The sequence below is a fragment of the Drosophila melanogaster genome, chromosome 3R (assembly GCF_000001215.4).
Source record: "Drosophila melanogaster chromosome 3R".
Classification (NCBI taxonomy): Eukaryota; Metazoa; Arthropoda; class Insecta; order Diptera; family Drosophilidae; genus Drosophila; species Drosophila melanogaster.
In genome coordinates, this window is record NT_033777.3 from 22,684,035 (window position 1) to 22,700,330 (window position 16,296).

The following is a 16,296-nucleotide window of genomic DNA, read 5'->3' on the forward strand; positions in this document are numbered from 1 at the left end:
CGTTACGTATACGCCCTGTGTGGCGCACCGCTTATCACACGACACTGCACTTGGATGCGATTTTGACTTAAAAAATGGGCAAAAAACAAAATGCCTAATAATGATAACGAGCTGATTACGCCCGCTATAGCTATAGAATTTCCTCAGCTTGGAAAGATAATGCCCGCTGGTTTGATTATATTCCAGAGGCTTCTTTCCAATGTTTGTGTTGCCAATGTTTATTTTGGAGGCCGGTGCGTCATCGTATTGCATGTACAGATACCCACATATTTTGTGACGAAATGAGCGCGGAGCTGTAAAGATCGGGAAACAACTTATATTGAGTCAGCTCCAGCTATCTCTCCGCGCTCTTTCTATTTCTATCTCTCTGTATTTCTATTGGGGATATTTTGAAACATACAAGTCATTCTTGTAAATAGAGCGATAAGTGTGCGCCGTATTTGTGATTCCCTTGCCACAACACTCCCATCTATCCATCTATTTATGTGTGTGTGTGTGAGTTTCGAGTACATTTATTAAGATACATACATTTGAATCGAGCACATGGCTCTTGAACTTTAGCCTCTAATTACACGTTCCGTTTCTCACACAAGTTGCACCTTCCTCCTGCTGGCCAGGCGCATTTATAAACCATTCGTCGTCTGCCAACTTCCACCACTTGTCAATTAAATGCCCCACTTAAAGGCCTCCACTCAAATCTCGAATCTTAACTTGACTAACTCGCTGTAAATTTTCCCTGCTGATTAGTTCATTTCAACCGGACAGTTTCCACATTTTTATTTTTGGTTTCTATTCCCATTTTATTGTTGCTGGATTTATTTATGGCCGGTGGTCGCTTGTTGCACCCTTGCTAATGCTGATACAATCTAAATCACCAGTTATATATTTAATATACCTGCCATTGTATACAATATTCTAATCAACTGCGGGGCTTTTTTTTTTGTTGGTTTTTATATTTTTATTTAATTTTTGTTGTATCGACAGGCGAGCGGGTCAGCCACGTGATCTAGATGGGTCGTCGGGCGAGACGCGTCTGCCTTTAATTAGATTTGAGTCCAACAGAAGCGGAGGCCTAGACAGCGATTAGTTGGGGCAAATAACAAGCCACAACAAGGAAATCACCAAGAGTACTCGTCTGCGACCAGAGCATATAAATTACACCAGCTGGACGTACACTTAATTTGTAGCCGAGGCATTCAAACCGGTTGGGGCTCAAATCGCTAAACCCCCAGCAGCTGGAAGCCAGTGACACACAATAGCCAATTGCCAATTGTCGTTTTTGAAACGCTTTATGTTCAGAATAAGTATTTTAAAATCGTTTACAGCAAAGTGAATCGATCGGCTTCGAATCATCAATTTGGGTTTTGTATAACAAACAATAAGTACACCACTGTACACAGCATACATTACAAACATTAAAACTATAGCCTAGCATCTGTATGTGGGAGTTACTTAAAACTAAACGCTCGACCTCGACGCGCCCACGATGTAGCCCTTGGCGGTGAGAACGCCCCGGCAGCGGACATGCACCTGGTAACGCAGTGTCCAGTCGATTGTGTAGCCAGGGACCAGTCCGTCGAACTGCTCCACGGGCAGCAGGAGCTCGGGATCGCTGTGCGTGTTCAGTTGGATGTCGTGAGCGGTGCAGAACTCCTGCAGTTCTGGTGGCACCACGCAGCACGTAGACAGGTTGACCTGGGCAATTGTGGGCACAACCTGTGCGCTGTTGTGTAGCTCCTCCAGCGCCGCCGCATCCAGATCGGCAATTCCCAGCTGTGTAATCTGCTGCTTGAGGGCATATTGCTCCAGTGTTTTGTACAGTTCCTTCAGCTCTGCCACTCCTTCCTTTCCATTGCGCTGGCTCCAGTTTGTAGCCCTGCTGACGTTGGAATCCTCGGAACAGGGCGGTTTGGTTGTGGCCACCGGCGTTGCGGTGGCAACCGCATTCGGGTGGTAGGCCAACACCACATTGTCCACGTGCGTCACACTAAGTATGTGGAGCAGCTCCTCCACCGCCTGATTCACAGACTCTGTGGAGTGGCGATTGAGGAATATCTTGGCACCGATACTTATCTCATTCCGTCCATTCTCCGTCAAGCGGGTGGTCAACTCCTGGGTGGCCCTTTGCACCCGCCCATGCAGCTCGTCGATCTCCTTTTCAACCACCACGCGCTCCGCAGTCGAGTCGGTGTGGAGCGTTATCTTCAGGCCGTCGTACAGCTCCTCGTTCGATTTGCGCTGTCCCAGTTCCGTGGCGATGATGTTGCCCGTGCTAATCACCACGTTCTGGTACTTCTTCGTTATGGTCGGTATCATGGTGACAAGTGTTCTCCTTATTTGGTATCTGCTACTTTCGCGACCGTCCAGACAACTGCAGCCCTCTCAGGTGTGTGAAACGCGTGTGTTCTCGAGCACCGACCGCTTGGCCACTTAAATACACTTTGCACCGAAGTGTGGAGAGAGAAATAAATTCTGCTGACAGCTGGTGATGGACGTTGGCCGATTGGCTTCGATAAGGTTATCGAAAAGTATCCATGCGCCGCCAGGGGTACTAGATCCAAATGAAATACAATTTAAAATTCGAATGTATAATAATAATTACAGTGTTGCCCAACTAATAAGTCTAGTGCCCTCATTGTTCATAAAAAGCATGACCATTGAAAATGTATTTAAAATTTGTATTTTAAGCTTATATATTTAGGTAGCTATTTATTTAATAAGGAAAAGCAGCCGGTTAATAAAACAATTTTATTGAGTACGTATGCCTTAAAATGTCATATCTAACCGGTAAATTGTAACGGTTTCCAGTTGTAACTGTTGTTTAAAGTGTTCAATTTGGAGATTTAGAGATTATAATAGAAGAACTAGGATGTGTGGACGGGCTGTGCGCGATTGGTTGGTGCTATTGACCATGGAGAAGTACATTGGTAAATTCCTGGAGCGGGGGTACGACAGCATTGAACGCTGCAAGCTTATTATCGTAAGCGATCTGATCATGCTGGGAGTGGATAATCCCGCTCATAGGAAGCTCCTGCTCGAGGGAGTCCGGTTCTTGGTCAACGCACCCGAGCAGTTCATCTGCAAGGAGCCGTGTGAGCTGCATGAGGAGATTGAACTGAAATTAGACCCGGATGTTGAGTTGTTTGCTTCGCTAAAGTGCCTGGAAAATGTTGATTTCCTAGAAACACCTGTTCCATATTCGCTAACATCTCCACAAAAGACGCTCACAACTCGGGACTCTTGCAAATGGAATGTCAAAGGTGTGGATCAGTTACCTTCCGATAACATATTTAACTAAATACAAACAAAGCAAAAAATAATGCGTGTGATAAGGATCTTTATATATTTTTAAGAACCAATAAAACGACAATTGAAAAGCTGTTTTACAACACTATCATAATCAACCAATATAATTTCGTAAATATTTTTCAGTTTAAATAAATACATATGTATCTATTATATTAAAGTAAAAAAAATGGGGTGAGCAGATTACAAGAAACTCATACTCCTGTGTTTTTTAATTTAATGAAAATTACTTAAACGTAATTAAAGGATTCAACAAAGCGTTCAACAAATACTTGATGCCTCTCATCAAATCTTGGAGGCGTGCATCCATGGGTGAAGCGGCCACCACTCGCTCGATGCTGGCCGTACCCAAATCCCGCGACCGGCACTCCACACACTCGATGGTTTTCAGCTTCACCTGCACGTTGTCAGCCAAAAGCCGAGAATTGTGCAGGATTCCATAGAATAGTACAACATCGCCCTCGCTTAGGAGCCGTGTGAAGTTCCCAAAGTCATGGTGAGCTCGTAGGATAACATCTGTGGTGGTGGAACGACCCAGTAGACGGCCACTCCTCTTGGTGCCCACCTTGACCAGCAGCTCGTACTCGTAGCGATTCCATCGCTGCAGTGTGCAACTACCGCTCTGAGCATTGAATGTCTTGAACACGCTCCGCCACTCCTCGCACTGCGCATCCAATTTGGGATCGCATTTGAAGTGCTGCGATATATTCTCGCCATGCAAGCAGCGCAGCATCCTGCCCAGCCAAACGGGCAAATAGTTCGCAATGGTATCCTCCAAAAAATTGGACACCCGCGAGATTTCCACTTTGGTGACGCTGCCCTCCCATATCACGGGCATTCCATTCAGAAGGGAGCAACGCAGCTGGGCTTTTATCTTATTCGGCTGCTCGTGGACAGGTTGAGCACAAAGTGCATGAAAGCGATCCCAGGGCAGAGTATTCGTCTCGGAAAGCGAGTGCAGACCCGCTCTGGGCATGGCATTGAAGCGCGGCGTATCCTTAAAACTCGATGTCATATAGGGTAAGACCAACAAGCACGCTGTTGTGATCGCCGTGATTAGCTGAAAAGGTATTAGTTAATATATGAACAAAACCTTACCATATTACACTTACCTGCAGCATTGTAATGTATTTCTGGGTAGCTCGGTTAAGCGCCAAAATGCAGGACAGGACCACTACCAGCCCGCAGGCGAGAGCTGTGCTGCCCCACCGAAGCTGCTCACTAGCCAGTCCTAAACTATCGATGGCCACGAAGACAGGCACCAGAAGTGCCACGATTCCGAACAGAGGCAGGAACAGGACGATTCCAGCCAAGCCGAGGGCTGCTCGCATCACTCCAAAAACGGTGGAACTCTGCGAGGTGGCTATGCACACTTGCAGCCAACTGAGCGTGACGCAGTGCGGGATGAGGAATGTGTAGACTCCATGCCAACGGGAGCGTTTGGCCATCATAATTAGCAGCACCGGAATAAAGAGATACAAGGCAGTGCGGCAATTCAAACAGAATTCAATGCCATTGCCAATGACAAACGATGAGAAAGTAGGTACGCGTAGGTCAAGAAAGCGCCAGCGCGTAGACACAACCTCGTCCATTTCGTACGGATATTTGGCAAGAACATTTACGGCAAAGGAAACAATCACTAGCCAGTCAGGCAGTTGGTGGGAGGAGGCGTACATGGACACGCACATGGTGATGAAGGTCAAGGCTCCAGAGATTATAGTCAGCTCCGAGTGTGGCAGCCAGGCGTCTGTGACCAACGGGTAGACAATCAGGTTGCAAATGAAGGCACAAAAGAAGTACAGGTACGGCTTCATATTGTTGCGTAAAAAGCGATGCTCCGCAATGTCCGCCTCGATGTTCTGATCCCCGTAGCTCAGGAACAGTCCCGACCAGATGCGAAAGTCCACGAACTGTTGTTTGGTTTTCAGCATCTTACACGTGGCCCAGATCATGATGCCCAGACTGAGATAATAGCTGACCAGGGGCAGCATATGCCGGCTGCTCCACCAAGAGATTGCAACGAGCACGCTGCAGCGCACGCTCAGAGGGATGACGTTGGGTATGGACACAATCAAGTTAAGCAGCCGGTGGTAGAACAGGGTGAAGAAGATAAGCGGGTGGAAGATCATGCGGTAGAAGCAGGGTACATGGTCCAAGCTCCTAGGATCCGGGACGGATAATGTGAGAGCATCATTAACGCTGGGCATTTGTCCGGCACTGTAATTGGAAGCTGCCGAAACGAGGTGAGCTTCGGTGATGAGGCGGCGTCGCTCCACATTGGCTAGGTCAATGGTGGGCACATCTTCGAGCGGTTCGCACTCCGGCTCCTGCTCGCCCTCGCTGCTCGACGAGGAGCGGTCATCATCGCGTCGACGCCGCTTGCGTTGCAGATTGTAGATGCGCCGCATTTTGCGCTCCAGCTGCTTGGGCGTTATATGCTCGTTTCCATTTGATAGGCAGGCAAAAAGCTCCCGGGCTGCTTTTCTGGCAGCCCGCTCACCAGGCGTCATAGCCAGGCAGCGACGCACTTCGTCCGTATTCTCTGCCGTAATACCGCTGCCATCGTTGTAGCACTGGCGTAGCAGCTTGACTGCATCCTCGTGTCCATTGTGTGCTGCACTCACCAGCCAGTTGACGGCCTTCTGGCTCTGATTGCCTTTGGCAAGATTGGGCTCTACTGCGGACATAGCAATCTTCATTATCTTGTAATTCTCGAGCAAATCCTTACACTCACCTATGGAATTATCGAGTAACTCTTTGGCCAGATCGTATTGCATCTGGGGGCATCCCTCCTCGGCGATGTGATGCTTAAGTTTGTTCAAGGAGGCACGATCTGTAAGGGAAAACATCTTCACTTTATGAACGTGTATCAATCAAAGCTCAGAGATTTACCTTCCAGATTCCAACGCCTGCGCTTGGTGACACCTGTCGGCTCATTTTGCGTCCAGGTGGCCATCTATGTCGAGTTTTTCGCTTTGTTTACGAAAATCTATGAAATAATTCTAGTCTTGACTTAGCGATGGCATCGTGTAGAACTTGTCTTAGAGATGGACTCACAAATATTAGTTAATATAATTATTAATTTAAAAATTTGTTTACCAAAGTTTAATTATTCATCGTATATAGTATATAAAATACATTTATGTAGTATAAATAATTTCCTATATTTAAATTTGTGTTCTTTGTGTATAATGTCGTGACTTCTAATCGATAAATAACTCAAATGTACTCAGCTGTGATTTCGATATTGCGACATCAAAAATCGATTCACACACATGCCGGCTAGATTGTTTGCTGTTGCAAAAGTAGTTGTTTATTTTTGATTTATAGGCATTTCCCAAATAAGAGCCAGCACAAAAATGGAGAGAAATCTGCAGAAGCAATTATACGGCATATCGCGCGAATCTTCACCAGGTGCACGAAGGTACAGCATGCCAGCAGCCTCGGCAGACAGCACGCGTAAATCAATTTTTGGCGGCAGCGCCAGTTGCGCCCAGATGTCGGGGAGCCTCAAAAGGACTGCCCTGACCAACAGGTATGTGCTAACTTATTCTCCTGGAATTTCCCACTCATCAAACAATCCTTTTCAGCCGGCTCAGCTTGTCGGTGCGTTCCACTCAGTCCATTGCCGGCATCCGATCCGATTACAATTCGGTAGAGAGCTTCGGTTGTCCACTGCCGGTGGTGGTCAATGAGGCACTAACCTTCGCAGGTCCAGGAGCGGGCACAGTAACAGCCAAAGTGACGCAAAACGGTTGGGCTTGGGTAATATATCAGCAACTCTCATTGTATCTGGTTCAGCAATCAGTACGATTACCTTTTCAGGTTGTCCAAGGCAGACGCCTCTTGATTTGGCAGTATAAGGACACGGCCAAGTCGGGCTCGCCACCTCGTGTGGGCAAACTGGCAAGACGTGGTGGTGGTCTGGCCCAGTGCCGTGAATTGACTTTACCTTACAGTGACCTGGGTCACAAGAGTGATTTAATCAGTGTTTTCCAGACGGAGGGTCAGCAAATGGCCTCCTGCATAGCGGTATCAGCCACGGGAGAAGTTCGGTACTGGTCATCGATTGCGCACGATGGGAACTCCGTGGATCTTTCCATCTTAACTGGCCAAGAGTTTGTCCAGCTGCTCAGTCTACCAACGCAGCAGGGCTACCTAGCCGTTACAACCACCTGCAATCTGGTATTCCTGCGAGTCGGACTGACCAACGGACGTTACACACTTCACCATAAGACTATCAAGCCTGCCACTAGCTTCCTTGGTGGTTTTGGCAAAAAGTTTGCCTCCATTTTGATTGGAATGAACACGGGTGCAGACAAGGATCAAGTAAGTATCTTCGTCCAGCATGGGACAAAAATCTCATGAAGTGTTTTTTAGACTTTGGTCGGCATGTGCTGCGAGAGCAATTTAGAAAGTGGAGAAACCATTGTGGCCGTGCTCTCTGATCGTGCAATCCAGCGCTGGAGTCTGTCCAACAATGGCAACACCGAAAACCTTCTGTACGAGGATGCGGATATGTTGCGCAGGATACGCGAAGAGTTTATAACGAACTTTTGGAAGTTCCGACTCCCAGCGGATAGTTTGGAGATCGATCTCCATCTGTTGGACTTTCACGTGGTTAAGAACAAAGCTTATATACTGGCTGGAGCTGTGAATGCTGCTCACGCTCCACAAATGTGCTACGCTCTGGGTAAGAAGTATGTGACAGCAAATCTTGATATGGTATATAATGTTAAGTATTTTAGTGACTGGCACTGCTCAAGCTGAAAGAATGCTTCTGGAATCGTTCACGCCGCTCAATATGAACAAATTCTTTAGTGCCAAGACTGAGGAGGATTGCCTCAGCGTGCGTTTTGTAGTAGGCAGCAGCCACATCTATTTGTATACTTCTAAAGTTGTGTATCCTCTGCACTTGACCAACTCGGTGCCGACAGCAGAGCTAGAGGCGGAAAAGATCGAGTTCCATCAGCACGATGATCGCATTTTGAGTGCCGTCATCTGCAGCCAATTGCCATTGTTCTTTAGTCGCACACATGGCCTAGTTTCTATTACACCGGGCGATTTTGATGGTACTGAAATGATGAACATGAGCTCCTGCAACACGCCAGATTTATATGCTCCCAATTCGTGTAATGCTAGTTTCGCAGTTGCCGATCATTCTGCTTTGACTAACAGTACTAATAATCTTCACCTTTTCGAACTGGATCCGGATGAAATGTACAACGAACTAAGCGATGAAGTTGGTCAACTAAAGGCAGCGTTCCTATATCACATGAAACGCAACAGCAATATGGTCAAGACGATCGTCGATGAGCTGCTTCGTAATGTCACTGCAGCCGATCCAAGTGGTGCACCCATGGATGCTTACAAGTTGGATCGAATTGTTATTACCATCGCCGAAGACTTGGCGGAGGATATACCAATAGCCGATCCCCGATGGGAGGAGGCACTTGCAGATCAGGAAATGAATAGGCATGCCATCGGCAGCTCTCGTTCAATGCAGATTATCAACCAACTAAGGGACAAGATCATTGCTTTCCAGCACTTCATAACGTTTCTGCATTCCAGTTTAGTTTGGGACAAGGTATAAGGACAAAATATTTATTTGTTTATTTATTTGATTTTGTTAACAAAATCAATACTTTTCGTTCCAGTTAAATGTCATACCTTGCGGAAGCCATTCGCTGAAACCCACCGGCTGTATTCTAGCCGATATCAGCGAGAAGATAGTGGCTGCTATGGCTCTGCGATCCATTCAGACCAAACTGCCCAAGCTGATTGAAGAGGCTATCGATGCCACCGTAGCGTTATGGCATGAGGAGCCTCAGGGCAGCCTAACTTACCAGGATATATTTTACGTAAAGCTGTCTAGGTTTCAAAACGTGTTCGAGGCCCTGGCGGATATTGCTGACGATCGAATCGCTGCTCAGAATCAGACCACCATATCAGTGGCCCACTTTGTCAACGAGATAAACTCCATTGTCCTAGACGTTTTGGGACAAGTGTTCAAGTATCGAAAGCAGCACGCAAGCAGCTTTAGACTGAGCCACGAAAAACTACCTTCCTACGAGAATCTACCTTGGACTGCGATGGCTGGCAGTGCGGGAGTTCGTGACACGCTGACTCGCCTCATTGACATTAGCGTTCGCTATGGCAGCCACTGCGTTAGCGAGACTGAGCTAAAGCAGCAATTGTACCAACAGATATTCGAACTAATTGATTTGGTTTTGGACGGACGGAAGACTTACTTAAAAAGCGTGCGCGACACGGAAAAGTTCAATGTTCTGCAGCAGCAGTTTGAGGCTCAGCGAAGGGAACTCATCTCCGTGCTAAGTAAGTTGTGTATTCTATTCATAATTTAAAATTCTTAAATATTTCTTATGTCTTTTTTTTTATTTTGTAGTCAAAGATCGCCAATACGAGTACGCCGCAAAGATCGCCGAGAAGTACCTCGATTTTCAGAGCCTGGTGCTTATCTGCGATGAGACGCAGGACAAGGAGCGACTGGAAGATTACACCCGCAAGTACGAGGAATATGACTTCTCACAGTTTGCCATCAATTGGCATCTGCGCCAGAACCGGCACGGCGAGGTATTCGAACGCTTCAAGGGCAACCAGACGGCTTTGGCTCAGTTCATGCGTGACCATCCGTCCCTTGGGTGGATCCAGCTAATATTCAACGGCGACTTCGAGCGGGCGGCCAAGGTGCTGTACGAGTTGGCCCAATGCGAAACGGAGTTTGTGGCGCGCAAGAAGTCTATGCTGTCGCTGGCCAAATTGGCCGCCTTCGCGGCAGCCGAATCCGATTTAACTGCCCAAGTTGAAAAGATCAACGCAGATCTTACGCTGGTCGAATATCAATCGCAACTGGGCCATGACGTACTGGAAAGCTTTGGCTTCGATCCAGCAGAACAGAAGGTGCTCAAGGCAGAGGAGATTATCAGCGTAAGATTTCACAAATTAATATACTTAATTCACTTATAAATATTACCGTCTTATTATCATTAGCTTTACATCGCCGAGGAAAATGAAACTGCCAGCGAAACGGAATTCCGTAAAGCTTTGGAACTTCTGAGCTACGTGGAACAGCCGTACGACATGCGGCACAAGATCTGGTGTGCAGCTATAAAACGCGATAACTGGACGGACTACGATCCCAACAATGCGGTGCATTACATGCAGAAGTTGCTCTTTTACAAGATCATCGAAATCTCGCAGCTGATGGGCAACGATTCCGAGAACGTTTTGCCACCCATGGAAGACTTTCTGGAGAGCGTGGAGCTCGGCGATTTGCCGCAGCAGAAACCGTTTCAGTATCTGTTGAAACTGACCTATGAGTATGTGGCCGACATGTTCAAACAGCCAGACGACATGGAACTCTAATCAAGCACCTCACATGTCTTTCTATTAAAGTTTACGTTAAGAATTTAAAATGATGGCTGGTGTTCTTGGACGGTGGACAGTTGCCTGCCTTGTTGTTGCGTCGCTCAAACGCAGGCATTATAAAATATTATAAACTAAGTTGCTTTGTCACAGCCGGTCTCTGCCGGCGAAAGTATCTGAAGTGTGGCGAACGGAGAGTCGGAAGCCCACCAAGTGTGTTCGGGGCAACTCTAGAGTCGGCCTGACTGGCAGCTGTGCTGTTTGCATTTGTCGCCGGTGCGCATCAGTTTAACTTTGATTATGACGGACGAAACAACGCCGCTTACCGATGCCGTTCCCAGTGGCTCCGGATATGTTGTCCTGCCGCCGTATCAGGGACCGGAGCGTGTCTTTCCGGGTGGTGTTTCTCCGCGTGCGCGACGCAACAAGATGCGACAGTTCCAGTGCTGCATGGGCATCACCTTTATGTGAGTGTGAAACGAAGAGTTGGAACTGCGGCAAAAGAACACCTATCCTTAGAAACTATTGCTATAGGCTCTAAATTGTAGAATTGATTTTGTGAAGGTTCCCCAAAATCCCAGCCTTAAACAACTATGTTCACCAGGATACTTTTGCACCCTTAAAAGAAACTTAAACAGTGAAAAGCAAATTTGCCATCCCCCTCCATTGGGATATTTAATACACAATTAACCCATTGTGAACGTTTAGTCGCGATTAACCGCAGCATGCTAACCACAAAGTAATTTCACTTTCCCAACCGCAGAGCGATTGTATTTACCGCCCTGTGCCTGGCACTGGTGTTCAGTGATTCCCTGGGCGGAGCGGATGGAGGTCCCAGCTTTTTTTTCGTCGTCAATGGATCGGATAGCGAATTGGCCCCAAATAGGCCACTGCCAGACGAACCGGCTGCGGAATGGGCGCTGCAGCAGGCGGCACTGGGTCATCATGATGGTGCTCAGGCAGTCAGTGCTGGGATTAAGGCACTGGGAGATCGGGAAATACTGGAGGAGGGTCTGCAGCCGAACGAGGTGAATACGCCGTCCTTCCGACACTATCGTTCCCTGAGCACAAATCCAGAGGCAAGGAAGCTGGCACGTCGCGGCTATGTGGAGAACCAGGCCACCATAGACATTGCCAAGAGGTTTAACTACACCAAACAGCCGGGACGCAGCAACATTGGTTGGGGACCCAAGATAGTTCTGCCAGATCCTACGGTACTCCGTTTGGAATGCGATTTCAATGCGCGCTACAGAAGATCCACCGGGGTGTGTAACAATAAACAACATCCCAGGACCTACGGAGCATCGATGGTTCCATATCGTCGCATGGTGTCGCCGGACTATGCGGATGGTATTGCTGCTCCGCGAGTTAGTCATCATGGACGGTTACCGCCGGCTCGTCAGGTCTCTCTGAAAATCCATCGTTCCAGCTACGAAACGGACTCGAATTTTACGGTAATGCTGGCCGTTTTTGGTCAGTTCATGGACCATGACATCACAGCCACATCGCTGACCACTTCGCAGGAGGGTGAGTCCATCGATTGTTGTGTGGCTGCCACCCGCGAGCAGCATCCGGAATGCTATCCGGTTGATATTCTGCCCGATGATCCCTACTACAAGCAGTACAACATCAGTTGCATGAATTTCGTGAGATCTGCTCCAGCGCCAACGGGTAGATTTGGTCCACGGATGCAGCTGAACCAGGCCACGGCATTTATCGATGCCTCCGTCGTGTACGGCAATCTGGAGCAGCGGCAAAATCAGCTGCGCAGCTTTATCAACGGATCTCTTCGGATGTTTGTCACGGATGATGGTCGCCAGCTATTGCCCATTTCCTCGAATCCGGCAGATGGCTGCAATCGTGTCCAGATGACTCGACTGGGTAAATACTGTTTCGAGTCCGGCGATGATCGGGCCAATGAGAACCTGTTGCTCACATCTATGCATTTGCTGTGGGCTAGACATCACAACTATTTGGCTCGACAATTGCAGGAGCAGAATCCACATTGGGAGGATGAGCGGCTCTACCAGGAAGCCCGAAAGATTCTTGGTGCTCAGATGGCACACATCACCTACAATGAGTTTTTGCCAGTGCTGCTGGGGAAGAATATCAGCGAGGCCAAGGGCTTGCTGCCTGCCAAACACAATCTAAATGCTCCGGATACGTATGACCCGGAGGTGGATCCAAGTATTGCCAATTGCTTTGCAGCAGCCGCATTTCGATTTGCACACACTCTTCTACCGGGATTGTTTAATATCTCGAGGGATAACAGCACTCCCGAGGCCATCGAACTGCACAAGATGCTCTTCAATCCATTCTCGCTCTGGGCGGAGCATGGCATTGACCACGCCCTGATGACAGCGGCCAATACGCCGGTGATGCAAGTGGATCGCTTCTTTTCACTGGAAGTCACGCAAAAGCTTTTCGAAGGCACCGCAGAGGATAGGGTGCCTCTTTGTGGACTCGATTTGGTATCCTTAAACATTCAGAGGGGTCGGGATCATGGCATACCCTCGTATCCAGTCTTCCGTCGCCATTGCCGCCTGCCGACGGTGGACACGTGGGAGGAGATGTCACAGGCCATTGACAACGCTACTCTGGACTCCATCCGGCAGATTTATGAGTAAGTAAAGTTCTCGATTATAGTATTGCCTTAAAGGTAAACACTTTTGGTTTTTAGATCTCCGCAGGATGTGGACGTCTATACGGGTGCACTTAGTGAGCCGCCACTGGATGGAGCTATTTTTGGTCCGTTGCTCAGCTGCATGGTTTCCGACCAGTTCCTACGCCTCAAACTAGGTGACTCCCATTGGTACGAACGGAAAATGGGCCCACAGAAGTTCACCAAAGGTGAGAGTCCTTGGAAGTCCTATTTTCTCATTAAGAATCGTGTTTATCCTGATTCATAAGCTCAATTGGCGGAGATCTACAAGACCAGTCTGGCCGCCATCATTTGTCGCAACTCAGATGGAATCACCCGAGTGAGGGAGCATGTTATGCAGAGACTGCGCGATGGAGGTAATCCCCATGTGGATTGCCAGGACCTGGAGGGATTCCATTTCAATTTCGAACCCTGGTCCGAGAAGCAACAGCCCCAGGATCTTCATAGTGCCGGCATAAGCAGGGGATCCACTTCGGTGCGAGTAATGTCCAAGGCAAATCATCAAGCCCACAACGTAACCCTACATATTGATAAAGGAATCTAGTTAGAAACAAGATTCAATTTTGATTAGGAAGGATTTAATATTAAATATTATAAAAAACATATACTTCTAAACCGGTTCCTTCTATTTTAAAATAGAGTTGCTATGCTAAAGTTAGTTAACTAAACAGCAGCCCATCATAAATCAACAATAAGTCAACGAATTCTAAGATTATAAATCAACTTTTAAGTATTTTGTATATAATAATTGTTAGCTTATAACATAAGAGCTTTGTTTTGCATTTCACCATTAATATAAAGCTGTCATCAAGACTATCAATGTAGCTTTGTTCATTTAGAATTCTTCGCTGTAAAGAATTAAGAGAACGTTACTGCCAAAGAGAACAAATAATCGACGAATTTCAGCGCATATAAGTGGAGGCTCTCCAGTTTGATAGTCAGTTATATATTGACTTTCGCAGAGAAAGGGTGGATTTAAAAAAAAGAAAAGGTGCACTACTTCGACTATGTTTTCGCTGATTTTATTGGCCGTAACGCTATTGACTTTGGCGTGGTTCTATCTGAAGCGCCACTATGAGTACTGGGAGCGACGCGGATTTCCATTTGAAAAACACTCCGGGATTCCATTCGGTTGCTTGGACAGTGTGTGGCGGCAGGAGAAGAGCATGGGCTTGGCCATCTACGATGTGTATGTGAAGAGTAAAGAGCGCGTCTTGGGCATTTATTTGCTCTTCCGTCCGGCTGTTTTGATCAGAGACGCCGATCTGGCTCGCCGTGTTCTGGCCCAGGATTTCGCCAGTTTCCACGATCGCGGCGTTTACGTTGATGAGGAACGGGATCCCCTGTCGGCCAATATCTTCTCGCTTCGCGGTCAGAGCTGGCGATCGATGAGGCACATGTTGTCGCCATGTTTCACATCCGGAAAGTTGAAGAGCATGTTCAGCACATCCGAGGATATTGGTGACAAGATGGTGGCCCATCTGCAAAAGGAGCTGCCGGAGGAGGGCTTCAAGGAGGTGGACATAAAGAAAGTGATGCAAAACTATGCCATTGACATTATAGCCTCGACTATCTTTGGCTTGGATGTAAATAGCTTCGAAAATCCTGATAACAAGTTCCGTAAACTGGTGTCGTTGGCCAGAGCCAATAATAGATTCAATGCCATGTTCGGCATGATGATCTTCCTGGTGCCCTCGTAAGTAATAAGTGAGAGTGAGTTTTGCTATGGTGTGTCTAATGGATGTTCTTGTAGGATAGCACAGTTCCTATTCAGAATAGGTTTTAAAAATCCAGTTGGCCTGGCCATGTTGCAGATTGTCAAGGAAACCGTTGAGTATCGCGAGAAACATGGAATAGTGCGCAAGGATCTGTTGCAGTTGCTCATTCAGCTGAGGAATACCGGCAAGATAGACGAGAATGACGAGAAGTCCTTTAGCATTCAGAAGACACCCGATGGTAAGTCATAATACAAGTTAAATTCTAATCAAGATAGATTGAGTGGTTTAACGTTTTCAGGTCATATTAAAACCATATCCTTGGAGGCCATCACCGCTCAGGCTTTTATATTCTACATCGCTGGTCAGGAGACCACCGGATCGACTGCAGCCTTTACCATCTACGAGCTGGCTCAGTATCCAGAGCTACTGAAGCGCCTGCAGGATGAAGTGGACGAGACACTGGCCAAAAACGACGGAAAGATCACCTACGATTCCCTGAACAAGATGGAATTTTTGGACCTGTGTGTGCAGGAAACCATTCGCAAATATCCGGGTCTTCCCATTCTGAATCGTGAATGCACCCAGGACTACACAGTACCCGACACCAACCACGTCATTCCGAAGGGAACGCCAGTTGTGATCTCCCTGTACGGCATTCACCATGATGCAGAGTACTTCCCGGATCCCGAGACCTATGATCCCGAACGCTTCTCGGAGGAGAGTCGCAATTATAATCCCACTGCATTCATGCCGTTTGGCGAGGGTCCCAGGATTTGCATTGCCCAGAGGATGGGTCGTATTAACTCCAAACTGGCCATCATCAAGATCCTACAGAACTTCAATGTCGAGGTGATGAGCAGGAGCGAAATAGAGTTCGAGAACAGTGGCATTGCCTTGATTCCCAAACATGGAGTGCGAGTGCGTTTGTCCAAAAGAGTGCCTAAATTATCATAAAAATTACAATTGCAATGATGAAATACAATAGTTAAGTGGCTAGCAAATCACTCCGATTATTTGGAATGATAAGAGATTACCGTCAGATAAAAAACAAAAAGTGTACAATAAATTCATTATCAAATCATTAATTAATATTTAAATTCGAAAATAACTTTTATGAATTAACATAGTTTCTTGTTATAATAATGTTACTTTTAACTCGCTCTCTATTTATAGGTATTATGTAAATTATAAAGTTGAAATGAATATGTGTGTTTTGTTAATTTA

At 47.1% G+C, this 16,296-nt stretch overlaps 6 protein-coding genes across 8 annotated transcripts; 4 read left to right on the forward strand and 2 right to left on the reverse strand.

Moving 5' to 3' along the window:
* Positions 1-971: 971 nt before the first annotated feature.
* Gclm (Glutamate-cysteine ligase modifier subunit) lies at positions 972-2,476 on the reverse strand. Of its 2 annotated transcripts, none has more exons than NM_001275916.1 (1): positions 972-2,476. In NM_001275916.1, exon 1 carries the CDS (start codon positions 2,314-2,316, stop codon positions 1,459-1,461), a length of 858 nt encoding a protein of 285 aa, NP_001262845.1. In that variant the 5' UTR covers positions 2,317-2,476; the 3' UTR covers positions 972-1,458. The 2 variants fall into 2 exon arrangements, with proteins under 2 accessions (NP_001262845.1, NP_732780.1); NM_170034.3 differs by having other exon boundaries at positions 1,266-2,476.
* A 338-nt stretch (positions 2,477-2,814) lies between these two features.
* CG17625 (uncharacterized protein) lies at positions 2,815-3,373 on the forward strand. The gene has a single exon (NM_142821.3). It carries the CDS (start codon positions 2,870-2,872, stop codon positions 3,296-3,298), a length of 429 nt encoding a protein of 142 aa, NP_651078.1. The 5' UTR covers positions 2,815-2,869; the 3' UTR covers positions 3,299-3,373.
* Positions 3,374-3,507: 134 nt separating this feature from the next.
* wfs1 (wolfram syndrome 1) lies at positions 3,508-6,346 on the reverse strand. Of its 2 annotated transcripts, none has more exons than NM_001202338.2 (4): positions 6,199-6,346; positions 6,041-6,139; positions 4,419-5,980; positions 3,508-4,366 (listed from the first exon to the last, which is right to left on the reverse strand). In NM_001202338.2, the coding sequence occupies exons 1-4, from the start codon at positions 6,260-6,262 to the stop codon at positions 3,533-3,535; spliced, it is 2,559 nt and encodes an 852-aa protein (NP_001189267.1). In that variant the 5' UTR covers positions 6,263-6,346; the 3' UTR covers positions 3,508-3,532. The 2 variants fall into 2 exon arrangements, with proteins under 2 accessions (NP_001189267.1, NP_651079.2); NM_142822.3 differs by having other exon boundaries at positions 4,419-5,983.
* Positions 6,347-6,572: 226 nt separating this feature from the next.
* On the forward strand, positions 6,573-10,738 carry Nup133 (Nucleoporin 133kD). The gene is made up of 8 exons (NM_142823.3): positions 6,573-6,841; positions 6,897-7,071; positions 7,132-7,635; positions 7,687-7,999; positions 8,055-8,893; positions 8,964-9,642; positions 9,713-10,254; positions 10,318-10,738. Exons 1-8 carry the CDS (start codon positions 6,666-6,668, stop codon positions 10,690-10,692), a joined length of 3,603 nt encoding a protein of 1,200 aa, NP_651080.2. The 5' UTR covers positions 6,573-6,665; the 3' UTR covers positions 10,693-10,738.
* Positions 10,739-10,924: 186 nt separating this feature from the next.
* cd (cardinal) lies at positions 10,925-13,956 on the forward strand. Its single transcript, NM_142824.3, has 4 exons — positions 10,925-11,159; positions 11,456-13,315; positions 13,373-13,542; positions 13,603-13,956. The coding sequence occupies exons 1-4, from the start codon at positions 10,993-10,995 to the stop codon at positions 13,896-13,898; spliced, it is 2,493 nt and encodes an 830-aa protein (NP_651081.1). The 5' UTR covers positions 10,925-10,992; the 3' UTR covers positions 13,899-13,956.
* A 328-nt stretch (positions 13,957-14,284) lies between these two features.
* Cyp6d4 (Cytochrome P450 6d4) lies at positions 14,285-16,273 on the forward strand. The gene is made up of 3 exons (NM_142825.4): positions 14,285-15,050; positions 15,108-15,310; positions 15,371-16,273. The coding sequence occupies exons 1-3, from the start codon at positions 14,362-14,364 to the stop codon at positions 16,024-16,026; spliced, it is 1,548 nt and encodes a 515-aa protein (NP_651082.1). The 5' UTR covers positions 14,285-14,361; the 3' UTR covers positions 16,027-16,273.
* Positions 16,274-16,296: the final 23 nt, after the last annotated feature.

Bases quoted from the DNA above. Each gene is read 5' to 3' on its own strand.
- Gclm (NM_001275916.1), bottom strand. From the start codon at position 2,316: ATGATACCGACCATAACGAAGAAGTACCAGAACGTGGTGATTAGCACG.
- Nup133 (NM_142823.3), top strand. From the start codon at position 6,666: ATGGAGAGAAATCTGCAGAAGCAATTATACGGCATATCGCGCGAATCT. The intron at 6,842-6,896 runs GTATGTGCTAAC...AATCCTTTTCAG, and splicing joins AGGACTGCCCTGACCAACAG to CCGGCTCAGCTTGTCGGTGC. The intron at 9,643-9,712 runs GTAAGTTGTGTA...TTTATTTTGTAG, and splicing joins GGAACTCATCTCCGTGCTAA to TCAAAGATCGCCAATACGAG.
- Cyp6d4 (NM_142825.4), top strand. From the start codon at position 14,362: ATGTTTTCGCTGATTTTATTGGCCGTAACGCTATTGACTTTGGCGTGG. The intron at 15,051-15,107 runs GTAAGTAATAAG...ATGTTCTTGTAG, and splicing joins ATGATCTTCCTGGTGCCCTC to GATAGCACAGTTCCTATTCA. The intron at 15,311-15,370 runs GTAAGTCATAAT...TAACGTTTTCAG, and splicing joins CATTCAGAAGACACCCGATG to GTCATATTAAAACCATATCC.
- CG17625 (NM_142821.3), top strand. From the start codon at position 2,870: ATGTGTGGACGGGCTGTGCGCGATTGGTTGGTGCTATTGACCATGGAG.
- wfs1 (NM_142822.3), bottom strand. From the start codon at position 6,262: ATGGCCACCTGGACGCAAAATGAGCCGACAGGTGTCACCAAGCGCAGG. The intron at 6,140-6,198 runs GTAAATCTCTGA...TTTCCCTTACAG, and splicing joins CAGGCGTTGGAATCTGGAAG to ATCGTGCCTCCTTGAACAAA. The intron at 4,367-4,418 runs GTAAGTGTAATA...ATACCTTTTCAG, and splicing joins AATACATTACAATGCTGCAG to CTAATCACGGCGATCACAAC.
- cd (NM_142824.3), top strand. From the start codon at position 10,993: ATGACGGACGAAACAACGCCGCTTACCGATGCCGTTCCCAGTGGCTCC. The intron at 11,160-11,455 runs GTGAGTGTGAAA...TCCCAACCGCAG, and splicing joins TGCATGGGCATCACCTTTAT to AGCGATTGTATTTACCGCCC. The intron at 13,316-13,372 runs GTAAGTAAAGTT...TTTGGTTTTTAG, and splicing joins TCCATCCGGCAGATTTATGA to ATCTCCGCAGGATGTGGACG.